Source organism: Lissotriton helveticus, chromosome 8 (assembly GCF_964261635.1).
Source record: "Lissotriton helveticus chromosome 8, aLisHel1.1, whole genome shotgun sequence".
Classification (NCBI taxonomy): domain Eukaryota; kingdom Metazoa; phylum Chordata; class Amphibia; order Caudata; family Salamandridae; genus Lissotriton; species Lissotriton helveticus.
In genome coordinates, this window is record NC_136069.1 from 322,952,153 (window position 1) to 322,971,350 (window position 19,198).

A 19,198-nucleotide genomic window follows, 5' to 3' on the forward strand; every position below is an offset into this window, starting at 1 on the left:
GGCAGACATGCACTTTGTGTTGCAACACTGTTTACCTGAAGCTTGGTGCAATACATTCTTGATGTGATTGTTAGACATCTGACTATACAATATAGACAACTGCAGAATTTGTTAGGAATACCACAATTCTGAGGTACAGTATGGCGAGTGACAGAAATCCGCAGAGTAACTACTGCTAAAATTACATCCAGCACTGTACACTATCATTCCATGTAAAAGGGCAGTCAGGGTTCACATTTTGTGGCCTGGTCCCTTAACAGGGGAGAGTCAGTGCACTGAATCTCTAACCAGAGAAGTCTTCAGGACTCGGACAGGCAGTACTCTGCAGCAGGTCAACATCAAGGTGAAACGTTACTTTAAGAGCAGCAGAACATATCACCGAGCTGAACATCAGTTGTAATTTCCATACCTGCCAGTACCATGCAGTACCGCTTCGATCACTATTATCACTAACGTGGTAATAGTTTGCTACTCTGTTCCAGCATCACCAAGATCATCTCTGGCACACAAGAAATGTATGCTTATGGCCAGACAATGCCGCACGTTTACTCATCTCCAGCACAATGGCTAACACCACATCAAAACACACAACAAATACCTGGCTTGTGGAATGTCTTTGAGCAGAAACCTGAGCTGCATCTTTCCACCAGCAATGTGCAATACACCTGCATCCCAGTGGAGACCAAAGACCAATGTGTGTGCTTCACATTTACGAGCCAGAGAACTGGACACAACATTCAGCTTAGTCCTACAAGACCAAGCAAACGCAGTGAAGCATGGAAAAGCAGTCCCCCGATTATAAAACCTGCACACAATATACTTCTTTCTTTTATAAATTTGTACATGTTTATTAAATCACATTTTACCGGAGCAATGTTTTATGGTGTAAACTGCACACATCAAGTTTTCTTTTTTTTTATTCGGAGGAGGTGTTGGGCGCTTATGTGTTTCCTCTGTGAATATTCACTGTTATGTAGTGTTAAGCATGACCTGGCCAGCTTTATGAGCACTCTAAGAATAATAACAAACGAGCAAACTGGTTTTCTCCTAGTAGCTTTTTTCCTGCTACTTATGATAACTATCTTGTTTGCTTTACTGCTTTTTATTCTAAATACATGACTGTTATACAGTATTATCCTTTTCCTGAGATCAACCTTTATGTAATGTCGTCCTGAAAAAACCCAATGGCAAACCCACAAGACCTTCACATCAGCCTACGACACAGGGGATCAAAAAATCCAGCTCACCAGATTCAAGCAACAGACTGGGGGACCCTGTAAGGTACTACTGTGAATCTCGTCTCTCCTTCATAACTGCAGCCAACTAAGGTGTGATCGGTTCAATCCTGAACTCGATGGGTGGCATGCAACAATCCACAGGGGGTCCTCTCTTACACCCCTTCCGAGCAACATCTGCAGTCTCCCAAACACCACTGTCACCAAGTCAAATCCCAAATGTATGCCCAGGACACTCAAATTCATATGTGATTAAACTAGGAACCAGAAAAGCATCAACGACTGCCTTAAAATCAGATAAGCTTGACTAAATACCTTTGATTTATTTATGTTGTATGGCAGAGATTCAAGTACTGGAAGGCACTGACTCCAAAAATATTCCTTTAGTATTACCCACATACCTTCGCACTCCCCCAAACAGTGCATAGAACGCAAGAAATTGGGATAATTGTCGACACAGATCTATCATTCGCACCACAAATCCATGGCCAGATCCTTAGTAATTCACAAATGGACTGTTTCAAAATTGTCAATGTATGGCTCCCAGAAAGCTCACTGATAGACTACAAAGGATACAAACCAAGGCAGCCAAATGTGCTTTAATCTGGGGACAGGCAATCATGTCAAACAGCCCTAAAAGCAGTCCACTGGCAGGTAGTGTGGACAAGGATAAAAGGCACTCCATAGATTTATTGGAACGAAGGACCCAGATATAACCACAACTTGGCTTCCAACTACAAACCCACTAGGGACATGGATCAACCAACCTGCACCATAGCCAACCATGCACCTTAAGGCGACAGAGGTAGGTTACTGGGAGCCCAGAGTTCCAAACTCTGGATTTCTTTGTATCCCTTCCCGAGCGTAGAACTAATCTCCTGCTGTAGAAAAAATCTGATTTGTATAAAGCTTTAAAGTAATTGTTAGACTACATTTATTGATATGTGACACAGTAAAAAAAAAGAATTACTTAAAATAAAATACATTGATTAAACATCAACAAATTAATTAACTGCCAATCGTTCAACATACATATACAATTGTTTAGATGAAAGCACTTCCTTTGAAAAAAACACCCTAAATGTTTCTGCTGGTACACAGAGCATAAAATCTGTACTCTAATCTGTACTCAGTCATGTAAATCTAACATAGAGTCTTATTATAATTATCAGCAGCTGACTAGACAAGATAACATCATAAATTAACTATGGAGATTTTAAAAGTTAAAATCTTTACCTTGGGAAATCTTCTAAGGTTATGTAAACAACATCTTTATCTGACACAGATGAGGAGAAAGTAGTGAAGGTTCCATTCTGTAAAGGAAGAAGTTCGAGGCCAAGAAGTTCACTGTAATTTCCATCACTGAGCACAAACTCTAAGAGGTGAAGCTTTTCCTCGGTTGAGCCTCTGTGCCCAGATTTCCTCAATACCTGTCGCACCAACGAAGGAGTCACTTTCTTCACTGGCTTAGTATTGGGTACTGAAAACTGAATTGCATCCGAAATGTTGGCAGGTACTTTAGTGACATGTGTTCCTGAGGATTGAAGATACTTCAGCACCGTTTCTGTATACTCAAGTTTTTCATCGATTTCTGAGAAGCACACCTCATGCACGTTCAACCATGAACCACCAATGGAATAAACAACCACATTCTGTAGCAAATCACTCAATAAAGGTTCTAATGCAGACTTCCAGTGTAGTCTTGTCTTCGTCATATCTGGCCATATGCTATAAATTTTCTCTGCAGAGAGTGGAAAATCAGGATTTTCCTCCGTCTCCATTCTCTTGATAGCTTCCAAAATGAGGGTAGAATATGCCTTTGGGACCACACTTTTTATGAGAAGTTCATTCCAGAGAGCAGCAGGGTCTCGCCACTGATCCAGTTCTCGCCACTTGATGCTCCTTCGGTTATCAGTTAGGCCAAAGAAACCACTGATATGAACAGGGAGACCTGTCTTGCTTTCGTCACCTGGAGGTAAAGGAAGAAAGCAAAACGCTCTCCCATAAAATTCAGCGACTGCTCCCTTGTCCTGCCCATCACATGACAAAGGCATGGCAATACCTATTGTAGGTATAAATTTCAAGTCATCAGCTAAGCAGTCAAGTTCATTGCACATTCCTCGACCGCCAACACTATTGCACACCAACCAGGAGGTGTGTTGGACCTCTTTAATGCTCTCATCTTCTACAAGTATGTTTATGTGGTAAGTTACACAAGTTATGCTGTTGCTTGGAATGCCATTACAATAGTCATCTATGGCACTGCCTAGAATCTTGATGGAGTTTGGCCTTTCATGCTTCAAGGCTTTGTTTTCATTAGCGGTCACTTTAAAAAGAAGCCGCTCTGTTCCATCTCCCTCCCTCACATACAATGACACATTCTGAACACTTTTAAGGAACAGTAACACAGTATCTGCATCTGCCCTGAATGAATCAAACAGCTCCAGAACTTTTTGTTTGTTGTATACATTGGTACTTAATAAAGATGGCTCATGGCGAAGAGGAAAGCGGAAAAATGTCCCAGGAAAATGGCCATCCACGATTGTTTCTTTTGTGCTTCCAAAAATGCCGATGAATGGTGCAAACTGGTCCACAAGTTCGTTGATCTCTTTTATGTCTTCTTTTAGATTCCAACACTGGCCCGATTCGTGCCGGCCAAAAAGCGTTTGATGGGGGTCCAGCATTCCTATTTGGTCACCGCTGAATATACTTGGAACATCTGCCCAAAAAAGGAAAATAATACAATATAACTTGGTCTTTAAAAGAATTATTATCAGATCACTTGTTTCTTAAGTTAATAGTATGCATTTAAGTGTATAAAATGTACATGCTTTACAAGCACAAATAGAGTACATGAACCAGATTTGTGGGAATTGTTATCATTTCAAGCTTACCTTTTTTGTACTGACATTGATTCTTACTTAGAATTAGAGAATTATTAAGAACTCCCTTTTTTCAAACCTTGCTGATATGTTTTGGTAGCGTTCCATCATCTGGAGAAAGCAGTCAGACACAATTTCGGTTATGTGCCAGTTAGGTGCACAGTTAATAAAGGCAAGATAGTACCATCTGGCTCACCTACTGGGACCTTCCAAATTGGAAACCAGCACTCTTCAGAGTTCCATCACTGAGGTCCTCAAATATTTCATATGTGATTCAGACATATGCAGTGCTTGAGCAATGTGTATGATGTTAGCAAGGTCGACCATGGGGATCTATTCAAATGCATTTGGGCAAAAACGAAAACAGGCGAGAGTAAACTAAGTGAATTAATGCTAGTGACAGAAGAAAATAAGCATTGGCAAAGCCAACAGGTCTGACTTGAATGTGTTAATGCACACAAACACAGGTAAACAAAAACCATGCCTGCATGTGACCGCATACTTAAGTCAGAATTATGGGCCTTGCTGGTGTTAGTGTGTACCTACTTCACTGACGTGCTATGGTTAGATGGGTTCATAAACAAAGCAGGGTTTCCATCTAGTGCAGAGAAAAATCAATAGCCCGAGAAGCCAGCGCATTTCAACCGCAGAGATGTTATTATTTGTTACACGTCTAGTTCTCAATGTTCAAACATAATAAGGACAAGTCAAGGTTACGAACAGATTTCCCAGTAAATTTATGCAAATTATTCGACAATAAAATACAATCTATTTGTACTTCAGATATTATCCAAAAGGTTTCTTTAACTGCCTGTGTTTTTGAAAAGAAACCACATATATCTAGCAGAGTCCCACACAATCTCATATGAATGCATGCAATGTGGAGTGAAAGAGACAGGTTGGAGGTAGGCAGAATAAGGCAAAAGAGAGCGTGGCACAGAAAGGAGAAAGAGGAGGGAATGAAAGAGAGAGAAAGAGGAAGTCATAGAAGGAGAGACAGAAGTTAAAAAGTGCGAGAACAAGCAAATGAGGCGAAGTACCAAGAGAGAGAAGACACACAACCAACAACGAGACAGAGATGGGAAATTGAGAGAAACGATTTGACAGACAGCAGAGAAAGAGCACAGATGAGGGAACGAAAGAGAGAGGAGGAGAGAGAAAGAAAGAAAGAAAGATGGTAAGAGATATTGGTAGAGGAAGAGAGAGAGAAACAACGAGGGGTAGAGAAAAAGGAAGAAGACATAGGAGGCACAGAAAAAGATGTATAGACCTAGATATAGGCACATGGCTAAATAGGTTACATAAGAGATATTCTACATTTTCTAATTGCTCTTTGTTTAGCAGTTTCTCTGACAGGTTGAATTCGAGGCCCTGGAGATGAGGTCTGCAGGATCTCTTGCGGTGTAGCAGCTGTTCGAGGTGGACATACCGTCAGGACCCATTGACTTGAATTTTTACGGTGCCCGTCCAGCATTTGCCTCTATGGCAGGCGGTCACCCTAGCCAGTGCTCCAATAAAACTACTTGCTTATCATACTCGGAGCAGCATTCACCTGGCAGCTGAAACCAGTTTGAATGGCAACATAAAGTCAATGCACTTCTAAAGGGTGATCGGCAGAAGACATATGTAAGAGATCTCAGAATGTAAAATCAGAAGATAGAGGTTCTGAGCTCTGTACTTCAGCCATACGTTTTCTCTTTCAGCAAAAGTCTTCCTGAGGTAGAGACCAGGCGATTTCTACCACATAGCGGAGCATATGTACAAGGAGATGTCGGAGCGTCGCGCTGTGCCACATATTTACAATATGGAGCACCCCCGTGCTTTCCCTAGCTCTGCCGCTAAAATTAGCTGCCTACTGCCAACGCGGCTTCCCTTGCACCCTAGTGAAAGGGTGCCTGCGTTTCAGAGGATGATTGTTTATGAGCAGGAAGGTGTTCCGTCCTGCACATAAACAATTCATAATGGCGATTTGATATTTCTTTGTGTGCTACAGGATTCAGCACACATATAAGTAGAAAATCGTCATTATTTAATGATTGTTTAAGCGCACTTTTCTGCACATAAACAATCATTCATGGCGTTTTGCTCATGTGTGCTGCAGAATGCAGCATAGATGGAAAAAGCAAAAGAGGAGAAAACAAAGTATTTCTCCTCGTTTCCCCATTCTAGCACCCGCTCTTGCATGGCCTTAGTTTTTATCGCTGCCTCGGATTCACAGATCCTTGTAAATCTCGTGCAGCGTCAAAAAGCAATGGGTGTTGCAGTGGAAAGCCCACAGTAACAACACACATTGCACACACTTTAACGCAGTTATCTGCGTGAAAGGGTACCATATTTACAAAGTGGCATTAAGCTACAAAAAGTAAATATAGAGCAGGGCATTGCACCGAAGGAACATCGTTACAAGTGACATTCCTGTGGGAGCAATGCCTCATCATTGGTTGATTACAACTAAGAGATGCTTAACAATGTCTCTCCATGCACTAATGTTTTGAGTACTCTACCAACACAGAAACAAGAAGCACTTTTTTTGGGAGCAAGCACATAACTTCTGTCCATTCAACTCCTGTACTCTTGGATCCCCTCTCCTGGTGATTCTCACAGAATTATCTGGCAACAGATGCGCTGTCTAGCCAGACCATAACAAGGGTGGGACATCAAATGTGCAAGTAGGCTTCTCTATTCTTATTCTGATAATGTTATTGTCACTCTGATGGGACTAAGATCGCAACTCTGTAATCATACTTTTTCGCTCAAAATATCTTTGATCCAGTCTTTCTTCCTACGCACATCACTAAGAGGACGATGTCTACTTTGAATCAGTTGTATGTGAGATGAAATACTTGTTTACCATAGCACATCTCAAACACTTGCACACTCTCCAATTGCTTGGTGGAGACCCACAGGGCCCTATCAGTAGAGCAAGCAGAAAATACATGCCACAACGAGGGGGTCATCACATGGGCCCCTGCAGAAATGTTGATGATGCTTTGGGCTGTGGTGAACCTGGGAATGGGATAGGAAGCATGTTTGACACCAGACACTTTGTAGAAATGTGACATGAAGGAAATAAGATCCATATAAGCAAAAGTATGACAGAGCGTAGCAAGTAAGGTGAGCTAGAGGGAACGCGAGAGACGTTGAAGAAGGAGCCCTGGTGGGAATGTGAGCCTTAGGGACAACAAACCTACGGACTGTTACTCTAGTGGAAAGAGAAGAATTGCTAAATGGTTGGAGTTACATCTTGGACTATGTAGACAGATTAGAGAACAGGGTCTTACTTCGGTTGAGGACGAATAGAGGAATAGAGACCAAAAGGTGAGCCTCTTATTCGATTGTTGAAGCAGAGATCCCAATGAATAATCAAGTCTGTTACATCTGACGTCTGGTCAAGGACATCTCACAGATGGCCAAACAATAGAGCAGCAAAACATCCCCCTGGACAGCGAACCCTTCCCTGGAGTTTCAATGTATCCACGCCTCCAGAAACCACAGCAGATCTAGTAGCCAGTGCGTCTAGTAAGCCTTAAAAAAGACAAACGGAAGTTGTGAATGCACATTTTGCACCTAACTATCATGTCCTGGACGATCCCTTAATCCTCTCCTGGTATAGGAATTTGATTAAAGTCACTAAAATTAAATGGCCTCCTGAAGAACTCATTTGCATTCAGGTGTGAGTTTTCTCTCAGTCAGGCCCAGACATCCGAGTACGTGTTTAATCACTGAATGGCTTCTAGACCATATATAAGAAATATCCCATAGAGTAGTTTAGCTAAATGAGTTAACTAAATTCTGATTTCAGATTTAAAAGGTTATGTCCCAGATGTTCCGACTTCCTGAAAATTGTAATTAATTTATGGACATTTAATTTTGGCTGAGAACCATGGTTTTGTATCTGAAAGCTGTCTTGGACGTGGATATTTGAGCATGCACTCCCAGCAGGAGGAAAAATACCCTAAAATTATTATGTTCCAAGGAAGCCTAAAATATTCCAATAATCTATTCATGTATTGACGAAAATCTGCCCGGCACACAGCCCAAAAAAGATAATACCTATTAGAAGTACACTAACCTAAATAGCTGCCACCGATCTAAAAAATATGACTTTTTAGACATTTAATTTTACGGATTTAGGGTTTGGTAAGGCCACAAACGTGATGGACATCCTGTCCACCTTATTAGAAGCAGAACACAATATAATGCACTTGTAATAAGGCAGAGAGGATATACGTCATATTTGTGAGGAGGTAACCCATCCACCAAACTAAATTCAGGGCCTAAACATTTTATTGATCTTTAGAAATATGCAAAGACCTAAACTACAAACACTTGTGGTGAATAAAAGGCATAAAAGAAAATATAGGGCTAAGCTAAAAGTAAGTACGAACGTTAGCACATGTTCAAGAAGCCCGACCTACTACCGCCACATCCATCAGAATTAAACAGTGATTAAAAAAATATGCCAGCGAAATGTTCTATTTAGAGTTCAACAGGGTCCCTATTTTTCAGTGGCCTAAGCAATCTGCATGGTAATTGTAACCTGCGTAGAGGAACACATCCCAGCACTTTTAAATACTGAAGGCATGTAAGATGTTAGATTTCGGAATACAAAAAGGCAAGAAAGGGTCCCAGTCTGTTTCAAAGTCCTCACCGTTTAATGTAAGTGCCATCAATAGTTCACCATCCATAGGAGCTCACAGAATATGTAATAGCAATCTCTTGTTTATGAGGAATCTGTAGATTTCAGTTTAGTTGGGTGAAGGTATGATTCGTAATACTTCTTCGCTCGTGACTGTGTTAGCCCCAAGGGAGGAAGAATGCTCCTATTTGAGTAATCCCCAAGGAAGCAAAATTAATGATCAATTGATGTTTTGGAGACACAGGACCACACCATGCCAAATGGAAAAATTACCAGCTGCTGCTGATCCAGCATGCAGATTCTAAAGCTCACTTTCCCAGTGTTTGCACCCTATTGGTTAATTTTTGTCTGGACAGTATGGGGTTAATTTATTGTGAGAAATAGCAACACAGCAGTCAAGACAATAAGCTAAAGCAGTAAAACACACTTTGCATTGCCCTGCTCTCCATCGGTCAACTTCTGGAGGAGTAGTGAGAGCATCAAAGACTGTGGGCAGTATCCATACAGGCAAAGGGCTGTGCCAGTGAGAGTTCTGGGCAGCACCGGTAATGGAATCAGGTGGGTGCAAAAGTGGTGGAAGAGGATTCACTAGTGGTGGAAATGGCCAGTTGCCTCCTGTGAAATATTCTGGGCACCAGCACCTTTTTAAAAAAATTAAGAATTGTTTACCAACTCCTGACTGTGATAGTATATAAGGATGAAAGTTTTTAGACACATTCAGATTTGCGGGCATTAAATACATCTTTGAATAAATGTAAAGTCCTGTAAAGGCTTCCTGCTGTGGAAAAAAAATAGTAAGATTTGTAGCATTTTCCAAGTTGATCAATACTGAAAATACATGGTCTCTGTGAATATTAATACTGTAGATAAGTTATTGGGTTACTCATTGTGCAAAATACCTGTAATGTGATAAACAGAATTGAACCCAATGCCAAATCGCCCGACTTTCAGTGGGTCATCTTTTTTCCTGCTTCGAGCAATTTCCTGAATCCCGTGCCAGTCTTCAGGAGTAAAAATGGCATTGTTGTACACATAAAGTGCTGGTCCTAGGGAATAAAAAAATATAAGTTGATCCAAGCAATAAAGGTAAAGGTACCAAGCGAAATAAAGCCAGAGCCAACAGGACCTATTAAACAAAGTCACGACATGGGACATCGCTTATATTTTCAGGTAATTAATTTAGCTAGCAATCCTACTGGATGAATCATTGTATAATACACATATTTACAAATGATTGCCTAATAAGAAACTATCTTGTTCAAGTCAAATGGATCAATAATCTGCTATTTACAGTCCATATGTGACAGATGAGCTACAATCTAGGACTTCTGTGTGCAGTGGCGGCTCCTCCGCTAAGGCGGAAGTGTCACCCCACTGCTATTTCAGCAGTGCAAAAAAGAAAAAGAGAATGATAACAGGACGTTATGATCATTTTCTTTTTATATGCAGTAGTCGGGCGGACCTGGCTCTGTGACCCCAGAGCAGGGGAGGAGTGGTCTGCACTCCTCTAAGTGCACATGACAGTTTGTCCGGCCCTCTAGGGCCAGCCAAACTGACATGGGCATTTGGCATGTTCTCCATTGGGCTGTGTTGCACAGCCCCATGGAGAACATGCTCAGCCTCCCAGGCACTGCCTGAGCGTCCAAACAGGATGCTCAGACCAATCACAATGCTGCTCCTGCAGTTTCGTGATTGGCTCGGAGAGCCCGGAAGCCTGAGTGCTTCCAAGTGCTGTAGCAGACTAGAAGAGGACGAAGGAGAGGCAGTGGTGGTGCAGCGAAGAAGGTACGTTTATTTATTTATTTATTTGTTTTTTATCCACCCCTCCTCCCGCCCCAATACCCAAGTTCCCAGCTAGCCGCCACTGTCTGTGCATGAATATTTTCTGTAAGGTAGGAATGTGTATGTATGTAGTATTTGTATACCATAAACCTGGCCAAAAGCCAGCAGAGCACTATACTAGGTCAAAGGCAAACACAGTCAACAAGTGATAGGAGAGGTAGCTGGGATTTCTAGCAGACGTGTATGGTTACTGCATTGCGATGTAGTGTTCTTTGAAGAGGTGTATCGTCAGTAAATTGGAGCAGCTTGGTTGGCAGTCCTTAGGGATACATGGATATTGTTCTAGATCATTGGTGCATAGATGGAAAAGACCTACTGCCTTGTTTTTTCTTTTTACATTTTTATTCTCCAGTTTGATGGAGCCTTGATTGCAGATACCATGTAATCATAGCATATGTCACAAAGGGAATGTGTTTATTTACAATACACATATTATATAAAGTACTAACGCTGCTTAAATGAAAAAGAGAAATATCCCAATTTCTTTTTTTATAAAACAGCCAGCCTAATAAGCATTTCAACGGTGAGGTGCTCATTTAGTTATATGGTATAGGCATGAAATATGTGCGAAAATCAGTACATGCCTCAAATAATTGCCCCAAATTTTGAAAGGCTTGACATTTCTGCATCAGATTATGAAAATTGGGAGACTGGCTGCCACCAGTAAAGGCTGGTTAACCAAGTGCAAAACATGCTGTTCAATGTCATAAAAGGCCTTCATGTAGTGTGTAGTAGAAAAATGTATTGTGTATAATTAATAGCACATTACAATTAATGCAAAAATAAAAAAATATATTCTGTCAACATTAAATAAGGATCGTCATACATTATCAACCTGCAATTTAAAACAGGGAATGCAAAACAGAATACAACTCCTAAAGCTAACATACACGATAGTTGTTTCACTCAAGCTAACAAGAAGTGTACTGCTCATTCGTGATTTACTAAACATACTGGGATTCTAAAGGTAGTTACCCAAATTTACCAGTGTTTTTTCAGTATCCCGCTGCCAGATTTCAGTTTTTTCCAGGATTGTTTTTCAGTTGACACATTTGTCTAGTACCTGTGTGGAAATCCGGCAAAATCTCACCACATTCAAATACTTTTAATGGAAAAGCTTAGAGCAACTGTTCATTGTATGGTCCTCAAAGAATCTTCACTATAGATATTTGGGCAAAGACAGATTACGTGGATAATAGTGCACACAAAAGAGCACAAGACGCATGAGAGGCACAAGCGATTATGGTTGACGATACCACTGCAAAACCCTCTAATTCTAATATAGGACTGTACAGCAACAGTAGGTAAAGAAAGCAATTTTTTACATGTCCCGCCAAAGGAGATATTAAGTGACGTGGCATAACCGAGATGGGAAACAGCCTGAACAACGAATCCTTAACAACGAGTGCATTAAACAACAAATCCTTAACCACGACCTTAACCGCCAGAGATGCATGTTATTGTTAAATACTTTTATCCTCAGTTCGATGTTGTTTTCATTCAGTGAACCTCAAATGAACCTTGTGGTGTACTTTTACTGAGCAGCAATTTTCACTCGGGCATTAAACAGATTGACCAGTATCTTCCAACGTCCCAACTTATATTTTCTATGAATATATTATAATACCCACAACAGAACGACAGCTAAATGGCAGGGATGTTTTTTTTAAATAATAATGTGATGCTGGCCAGTCCATCTTGCCATCAGGATCATGGCCATCATTTAAGCCACAACAGTCTATCCGTCCACTGGGGCCTGGAGCTTCCCTATCCCCAGGGCAAACAAGAGGAAATTTGGATTACTTTGGACATATTTGTGACATATCAATTGAGAGAGATCATGTAAACCCCAATTTATACGTATTTGCCTTGATGAATAGCGGCACAATTCAGGTTCTGGGTCACCCAGCAACGAGGGAACCCTACGAACTATTGGAATTTCTAAAAAGAGACCCAGGCGTATCCAGGGGTGTATGGCTTGCATGGATCCTGCTATATTTTTTATGCAGAATGCCCTGCAATCCTGAAACTCTGGGTAGGATAATACATTTCTGCCACATTTCTGAGGTTAAGTTAGAGAATCTACTGATGTCTACAATATTTCATGCAAAGATCAAAGAATTTTCTTTTACCCCTGAATTGGAAATCATGATCTTTTCTCTTGATTACATTTAGTATGATGTACTTTTGATGATGCTGTTAATTTCCAACACAAAAAATAAAAAAAGGAAAAGCATGCTGCTAATGTTGCAGAATATGTGCAAAAGAATTGTAATGTGGAACAGAACAGTTTTGGGGGCAATAAACAAGCACAAGAACTAGCACACATCAGAAAAAGGAACATGGCACCAACCATGATTGTAAAAAATCGGCTTTAATCGGTTCAAAATTGAAAACAGAGGCCTAATCCAGAAGGGAGAACATTTTCTTCAATCTTATAAACTATTGTAAGGTCACAAAGTTCACCAAATGTGATATCCGAAAGTGTTAGAAGACAACCTTTACGAAAAGCTTCTGATTCTGTTTTCACGTTACAGTAACAGTAACAAAGGATTGACAACCAAGCCAAATGCTAAGAGGAAATTTACACATATTAAATATCATGTTTTAAATTGCCAATATTGTTTAGTGAATTTGAACAAAGATAAAGCACATGATTTGCAGAAAAAAACATACCTTGGTAAGGCACCATATCTGCAGACCAAAGAGACTCTGTTCCATATTGAGTCTCATCATATAAAAATTTAACTTCTGTTGCACCAGCATCTTCAGCATTCTGGATAAGCTCCTGTAGGCAAAACATGTCAAATATGACAAGATAAAGAATTGTTCATGCAACATCTCTCTATCATTTCTAGTATTTTATCCTTTAAAATGTGAAAAGTAAAGGTGTGTCAGTAGTAGACAACTATCTATCTTTTCTTTAACAATTCTTGTATAGCTCAATTGCTTTTGAGAGTGCCTACTTGAAGTCTGTGTTTTTGTATTCTTTTGCTAAATCATGAATGATACTATTTCAGAAATCTGTTAAATTTTGCCTCAAGCAGAGTAAGTCACTTACCTTCAGTGACACCTTTACTGGTGGTGACCTAAACGCAGATTCCTCCCCTCGTGATTTTCCCCAGGAACTTGAGATATTTTGATAGCAATTCCCTTGCTAGTCAATAGGTGGCGTTGTGAGGCTCTACATCGGCTCTGTCGTGCGCCAGATTTGATGTTGAGTCCCTATACCTGCCCATTTCCGCGTGCTGACATCCATTTCTTGGCGATCTCTGTCTGCGCTGTCAGTTGCGGACCCCATAGGAATCAGAATGATCCAGTGTGCACATCTCTAGAATGGTATCTTATTAATGGACTACATTAGTCCATTCAATAGAATGGGCAGGATTGTGAGTCAGTGAGGAATCTATGATTAGTTTGAGAGTCTCTCCTCAAGAAAGCCATTAATGAAGTTAAGTAACTTACCTTCTGATAGAGCCTCTAACCACAGATTCTTCACTTTGTGAATAGATACAAAAGCAGTACCTCCCCCAGTGATGGGTTTGTGGAATGGCTCAGACCAGCCAATCCTGCAGGAGTCATCGGGTGAAATGCCCATCGCACCTCTGGCCTGGGTTTTCCAGGCACTAGTGCTGTGTTAATGTGTGATGGGGCATTCACGTAGCAGCTCGGCAGATGTTCAAGACTGACACACCATGAGTCAGTGCAGTGGTAGCAGACTTTGCTCTGGTCGAATGAGTGTGCAAGCTTTCTGGGAGCTGCTATTTTGTTAGTACATAGTATATCTAAATACATAGCACAATCCATCGGAAGATGGTGCTTTGTTTAAACCACTTACCCCTTTTTGGCACCAGAGAAGCCCACAAACAGGCAATCATCCAAACATTGATCTCGGGTCCAATCAATATAAAAATTGAGGGCCATCGATTATTGAAGACTGTTGAGGTGTTTCTCCTCCTTGGAGGGGTGAGGAGGAGCGAAGAAAGCTGGCAAGTTGATGGATTGCTCAATGTGAAAGGGTGGGACTTCCTACGGCAGGAAGGCGACTTTCATACAGAGTACCAATTTGTCTGGAAAGAACAATGTGTATGGCAGCTTGATGGACTGGGCTTGGAGTTTATTCACTTGCCTTGTCAACGTATGACAATGAGGAAGACAGTTTTGATGGTCAATAGGGGTAGAGGACAGCTGTGCGTCGGTTCAAAAGGAGCACACATGCAGTAATTGAGAACCAAATTAAGGTCACATTGTGGCATAACAAAAGGTGTTGGTGGGAACATGTGGATCGATCCTTTTTTGAAACACATCACAATAGGTAATTTGAAAAGTGATGGCTGATCTGACAAATGCAAAAAGATAACCCTTAACTGTTGCCACAGCAAGGCCCCACTGGTCTAAAGACAGACAGAATAAGAAGATGTCAGACACGTTTGCATTTATGGGATGGAAGTCATGTGGAAGACGCGAGGAAATAAACATCCCCCAGCGTCCTGCATACATAGTTTTTGTGGATGAACAACTTGCTGCCAAGATGACACCAACCACTACAAGAGGGTGAAAAAAAGCCTTCAACTGTCATCACTCAATATCCACGTTTGAAGGTGTAAGTTGTGCAGGCTCCCACTCAGGATCTGGCCCTGCTGCTATGACAACAGGTCCTCCCAAAGTTTCAGCCTATCAGAGGACAAATACTCATGGCAAGAAGTTCGGGGTAACTTCCCGGGTGATAGTGCTCTATCCAAATATGCATAACATAACACTCTCTTTGCCCAGTCTGGGGCAACTAGGATGACTTGGACCCGGTCTTTTTGGACCTTTTTCAGTTCTCTGGACAGGAGAGGCAGGGGCGGAAAGGCATGCAGGAGTCCTGAGCTCTAGCTGAGACAGAAGACCTTTCTGAGAGAATACTGCCTTGGGAACTTCAACATGCAAATGTCTGGTCACTGCTTGTTCTCTGCAGAGGGTTCTCCCCATTGCTGGAAGATGCCCTGTGTTACCTCTGAGTGTAATTGCCATTTGTGATCCACTAGGCAATGTTAGATCTGTTATCCTGCCCTTGCATTTAATGATTCTACCAGGTGCTGGGCGAACAGGGAATTGCCGTGAGCGTTCAGCCACTTCAAGAAATACAGAGCATCCTAGCACAGGAACCACTATCCTACTCTACCCTATGTGTTGCAATATCACATGGCAGTTGCATTGTTCGTGAGAACCTGTACTTGTCTCCTTTGATGGTTGGGAGGAGCACCTTCAGTGCCAAGTGAATCATGTGCAACTTCTGCAGGTTAATGATGAGGCAGGCTTCTGACAGAGACCAAAGTCCTCTGACCTCTACCCCCATCTATCCAAGGTGGACTCTGCAACCCAGCAATGATGCGTCTTTCACAACTATTAGATGCGGAGGGGGTATGTAGAGGGGTTTGCACATGACCATTGCAGTCGAACAGCCACTGCTGCAGGTCTTTTGCAGTGTCCTCCGACACCTGGATGGGCTCTGACAGGTCCGACTTCAGACACCACTGCATTTGTCCACTAGCAGGATGTAGGAGGCTAAGAGGCCAAAAAGTCTCAAAGCTGCTCTCTATGAGACCCAGGTCAGGGGATTGATATATCAGCTTACTAGTCCTGAATGTCCTCTGACTTGCTGTGGTAGAGGGAAGGCTTGAAATAGTACAGTGTCCAGAATGGCTACAACAAAGGGAAGCCGTTGTGAAGGAGTCAGGTGTGACTTTGGCACACTGATGGAATAACCCAATGATGGCAACAGGTTGGACATCGTCTGGAGGGGGCTTGCCCTCAGGAGGCAGTCATCGAGGTACAGGTAGACTGGTATTCCCAACCTCCACAGATGGGTTACAACTACCACCATCACCTCTGTGAACAGCCAAAGTGCACTGGTAAGGCCAAAGGGGAGCAGGGTTAAGTGAAAATCCTCTTGGCCTACCTGAAACCGCAGGTAGCATTTGTGGGACGGCAGGACAGGGATGTAGAAATAGACATCATGCAAATCCAACGCCACCATCCACTCTCCTGGGCCCAGAGCAGACAGCATTGGCTAATAGGAGCATTTTGAACTTGTCTTTTTGGAGAAAGAAGTTCAAAAAGTGCAGCTCAAGGATAGGCGGTCACATATGGCCTTCTTGTTCATCTTCGCACAGCATTCACACGATGCAGAGTTGTGCCTGAAGCTGAGGCACCAGAGACAGACATTGTGGCGGTCACCAACATTTGTCAGTTGCAGTCCTTTCAAGATTTAAACCCTGTTGTTTTGGAGGCAACATGTCCCTTGCACGCTACATAGTTTGTGAGAAAAAGAAACTCGCCTGACAGGATTCAAAAGGAGCTCTAGATCACATCAGAAGGCACAGAAAGAAAGGAAAAGACATACGCGTGCAGTGATGGTGCAGGTATAGTGGCCCCAATGTCACTTCCAGGGTGAGACTGATTTAAAACAGAGCGACACAACATCACCTATTAACGCTTGAGGGAATTTCTGTCAAAAAATCTCTGGATCCAGTATGGCGCCAGGGAAAATACAAATGGTAAGGAATCTGGGTTTTGAAGCCTCTATCAGAAAAAAACAGGTTTGCCTATAACATATTTACAGCCGTAAACAGTTTATTTTCGATACATAAAGATAAGGGATCTTATTAAGGGTTGTTAGGTTTTCTACTTTTCAAAAGTAGGTTTTCTACTTTTCAAAAGTGCAAGTTTACCTTTGTGAATCAGGTCCGCTGTCCTTTTCAAAACCCAGCAATCTGTTATTGACAAGTACCATAACTCAATAAAAAACATCAGCCCTACATCCACTAGTCATAATAGCCGGAGCGTCCGAGAGGGACTGTGCTGAATACTCACGCTTACAAATGCTTCCCATATGACTCCCTGTACCTTAAAGAATGTGAAAGACATGGAAGTGTATGATGCAAGCAGTGAATCGAGATAAAAGCAAAGCTGGAAGTTTTTGATGCCCCGAAACAAAGGGAATGCTTGTTATACATAAATGTTTTTGCAACCATATCCAGCTGTGAGCTCCCAGCGGTTGTTCTTCCAGAAATGGCAACTAGAGAAATTAAATCCACTGAAGCATTTCAGTATGCCAGTGGTCCTTAATTACATGTGACATCTTGCAGACCCAGTAGATCCATTTCAGAGGACTCTGCCATAACTGCATTTGGAGCTGTTCCACCATTGCCAAGCATGGTGAAGCTAGAGTTCCAATTAATTATTATTTGTAAAAGCCATGCCAACTACCCAACCACATCAAATCAGGAATATCTTTCTCTAAAAACAACAAGAAACAGATTATGAGAGACTCTTCTAATAAGATCATGATGAAAGGCCATTTTTTATAAAGAAGTAAGTCCTATTTAGGATTGTGCACTTGTGTGTCTGCTACATAGTTAAGAGACCTTGGAAGTGCCTGCCTCAGACGTATAGAAGTTGGAACGAGGAAGAAGACAGGTAATAATAGCAATGCCCTGTTTTGTCATCCATCTGACAAACCTTTTGATAGGTGAGAAATGAGACCTAAAATAAAAACGCAGGGACTAGAAACCACTCTGAGTAACATAAACAAGATGTGGACATTAAATGCAGCCACGTGCTCACCAGCAGATTGTTGTTTCCCTACATAACTGTCTGTCAGTTCACACAAATACACACAGTGCACCTGACCTGAACATAGCAGCTCTGAGTTACACACAGACTATTGCACACAAGGGCAAGAAACAATACAGGTCGATGGTACCCACCTCTTCAAGTCACTAAAGCGGTTATAGGTGAAGATACAGAATGAGTGGTGTGACTTCTATGACTAAGGTTACTTAAGACAACAACATATGTCCAAACATATATTTGGTATAGGAGGGGCTCTCCTATTTGCACAAAACTCTGGTAGCCGGTCTTGCGGGGCCCAAAACTGATTAGGGAGTCTCTCAAACCTGAAATTGCATGGCCCAACATGGTGAATTCGGGAGGACCAATAAGTGCACAATTACTGAGGTGGGCTTTTTCAAAAGACCTTGGGGAGGTGTCCTCATAAAACGTGGTTTGTTCTTAGGGCTGCATTCTTTGAGTGTCTATGCGAGATGTAAGAGAACTGATGATTGCGTGTGTCAAACTTTGTAGGGATTGTTTGTGACAATGAGAAAGACAAGTACTAGAAGCAAAGCAAAACTGCTGCCTAAGGACAATAACAAGTACCTTTAGGATTTGTCCCCCTTCTGGATATCTTCTCAATATGTCTTTAAGGAAGTCCACAAGTGGAGGGGTTGTCTGTCCAAATCTGCCTAAAATAAGGAAATACTCAAATGTTAGCCACGCCAAACCTTTAGAGAGGAAGTGCAAAAAATGAATAATTATAATATGCTGACGATCAATAACACATCATACATGATTTGAGCTGAAAATTTTTCCATTAAAAGTGCCACGCTCTGTTTATATCTGTCTTTAAGGCTTGAAACAAATTTCTATTTTTATATTATGGAGAGAAACCTATTGATGAGATTGTTGAGAATACAGTAAGATTTGTTCAAGACAGTAAAGTGACACAACTTCACAAGCTGATCCCACTATTTGAGATACAGCAAGCCAATCTG

At 41.6% G+C, this 19,198-nt stretch overlaps 1 protein-coding gene across 2 annotated transcripts in view; it reads right to left on the reverse strand.

Moving 5' to 3' along the window:
* The window catches only part of SACS (sacsin molecular chaperone), a 305,612-nt gene that overhangs the window by 89,804 nt on the left and 196,610 nt on the right, over positions 1-19,198 (reverse strand). For both annotated transcript variants that reach the window (XM_078657096.1, XM_078657097.1), the window contains exons 4-7: positions 18,804-18,889; positions 13,275-13,386; positions 9,656-9,802; positions 2,472-3,954 (exon numbers count right to left, since the gene is read on the reverse strand). In XM_078657096.1, coding sequence (XP_078513222.1) covers positions 2,472-3,954; positions 9,656-9,802; positions 13,275-13,386; positions 18,804-18,889 — 1,828 coding nt within the window. The remainder of the gene's footprint in view (positions 1-2,471; positions 3,955-9,655; positions 9,803-13,274; positions 13,387-18,803; positions 18,890-19,198) is intronic.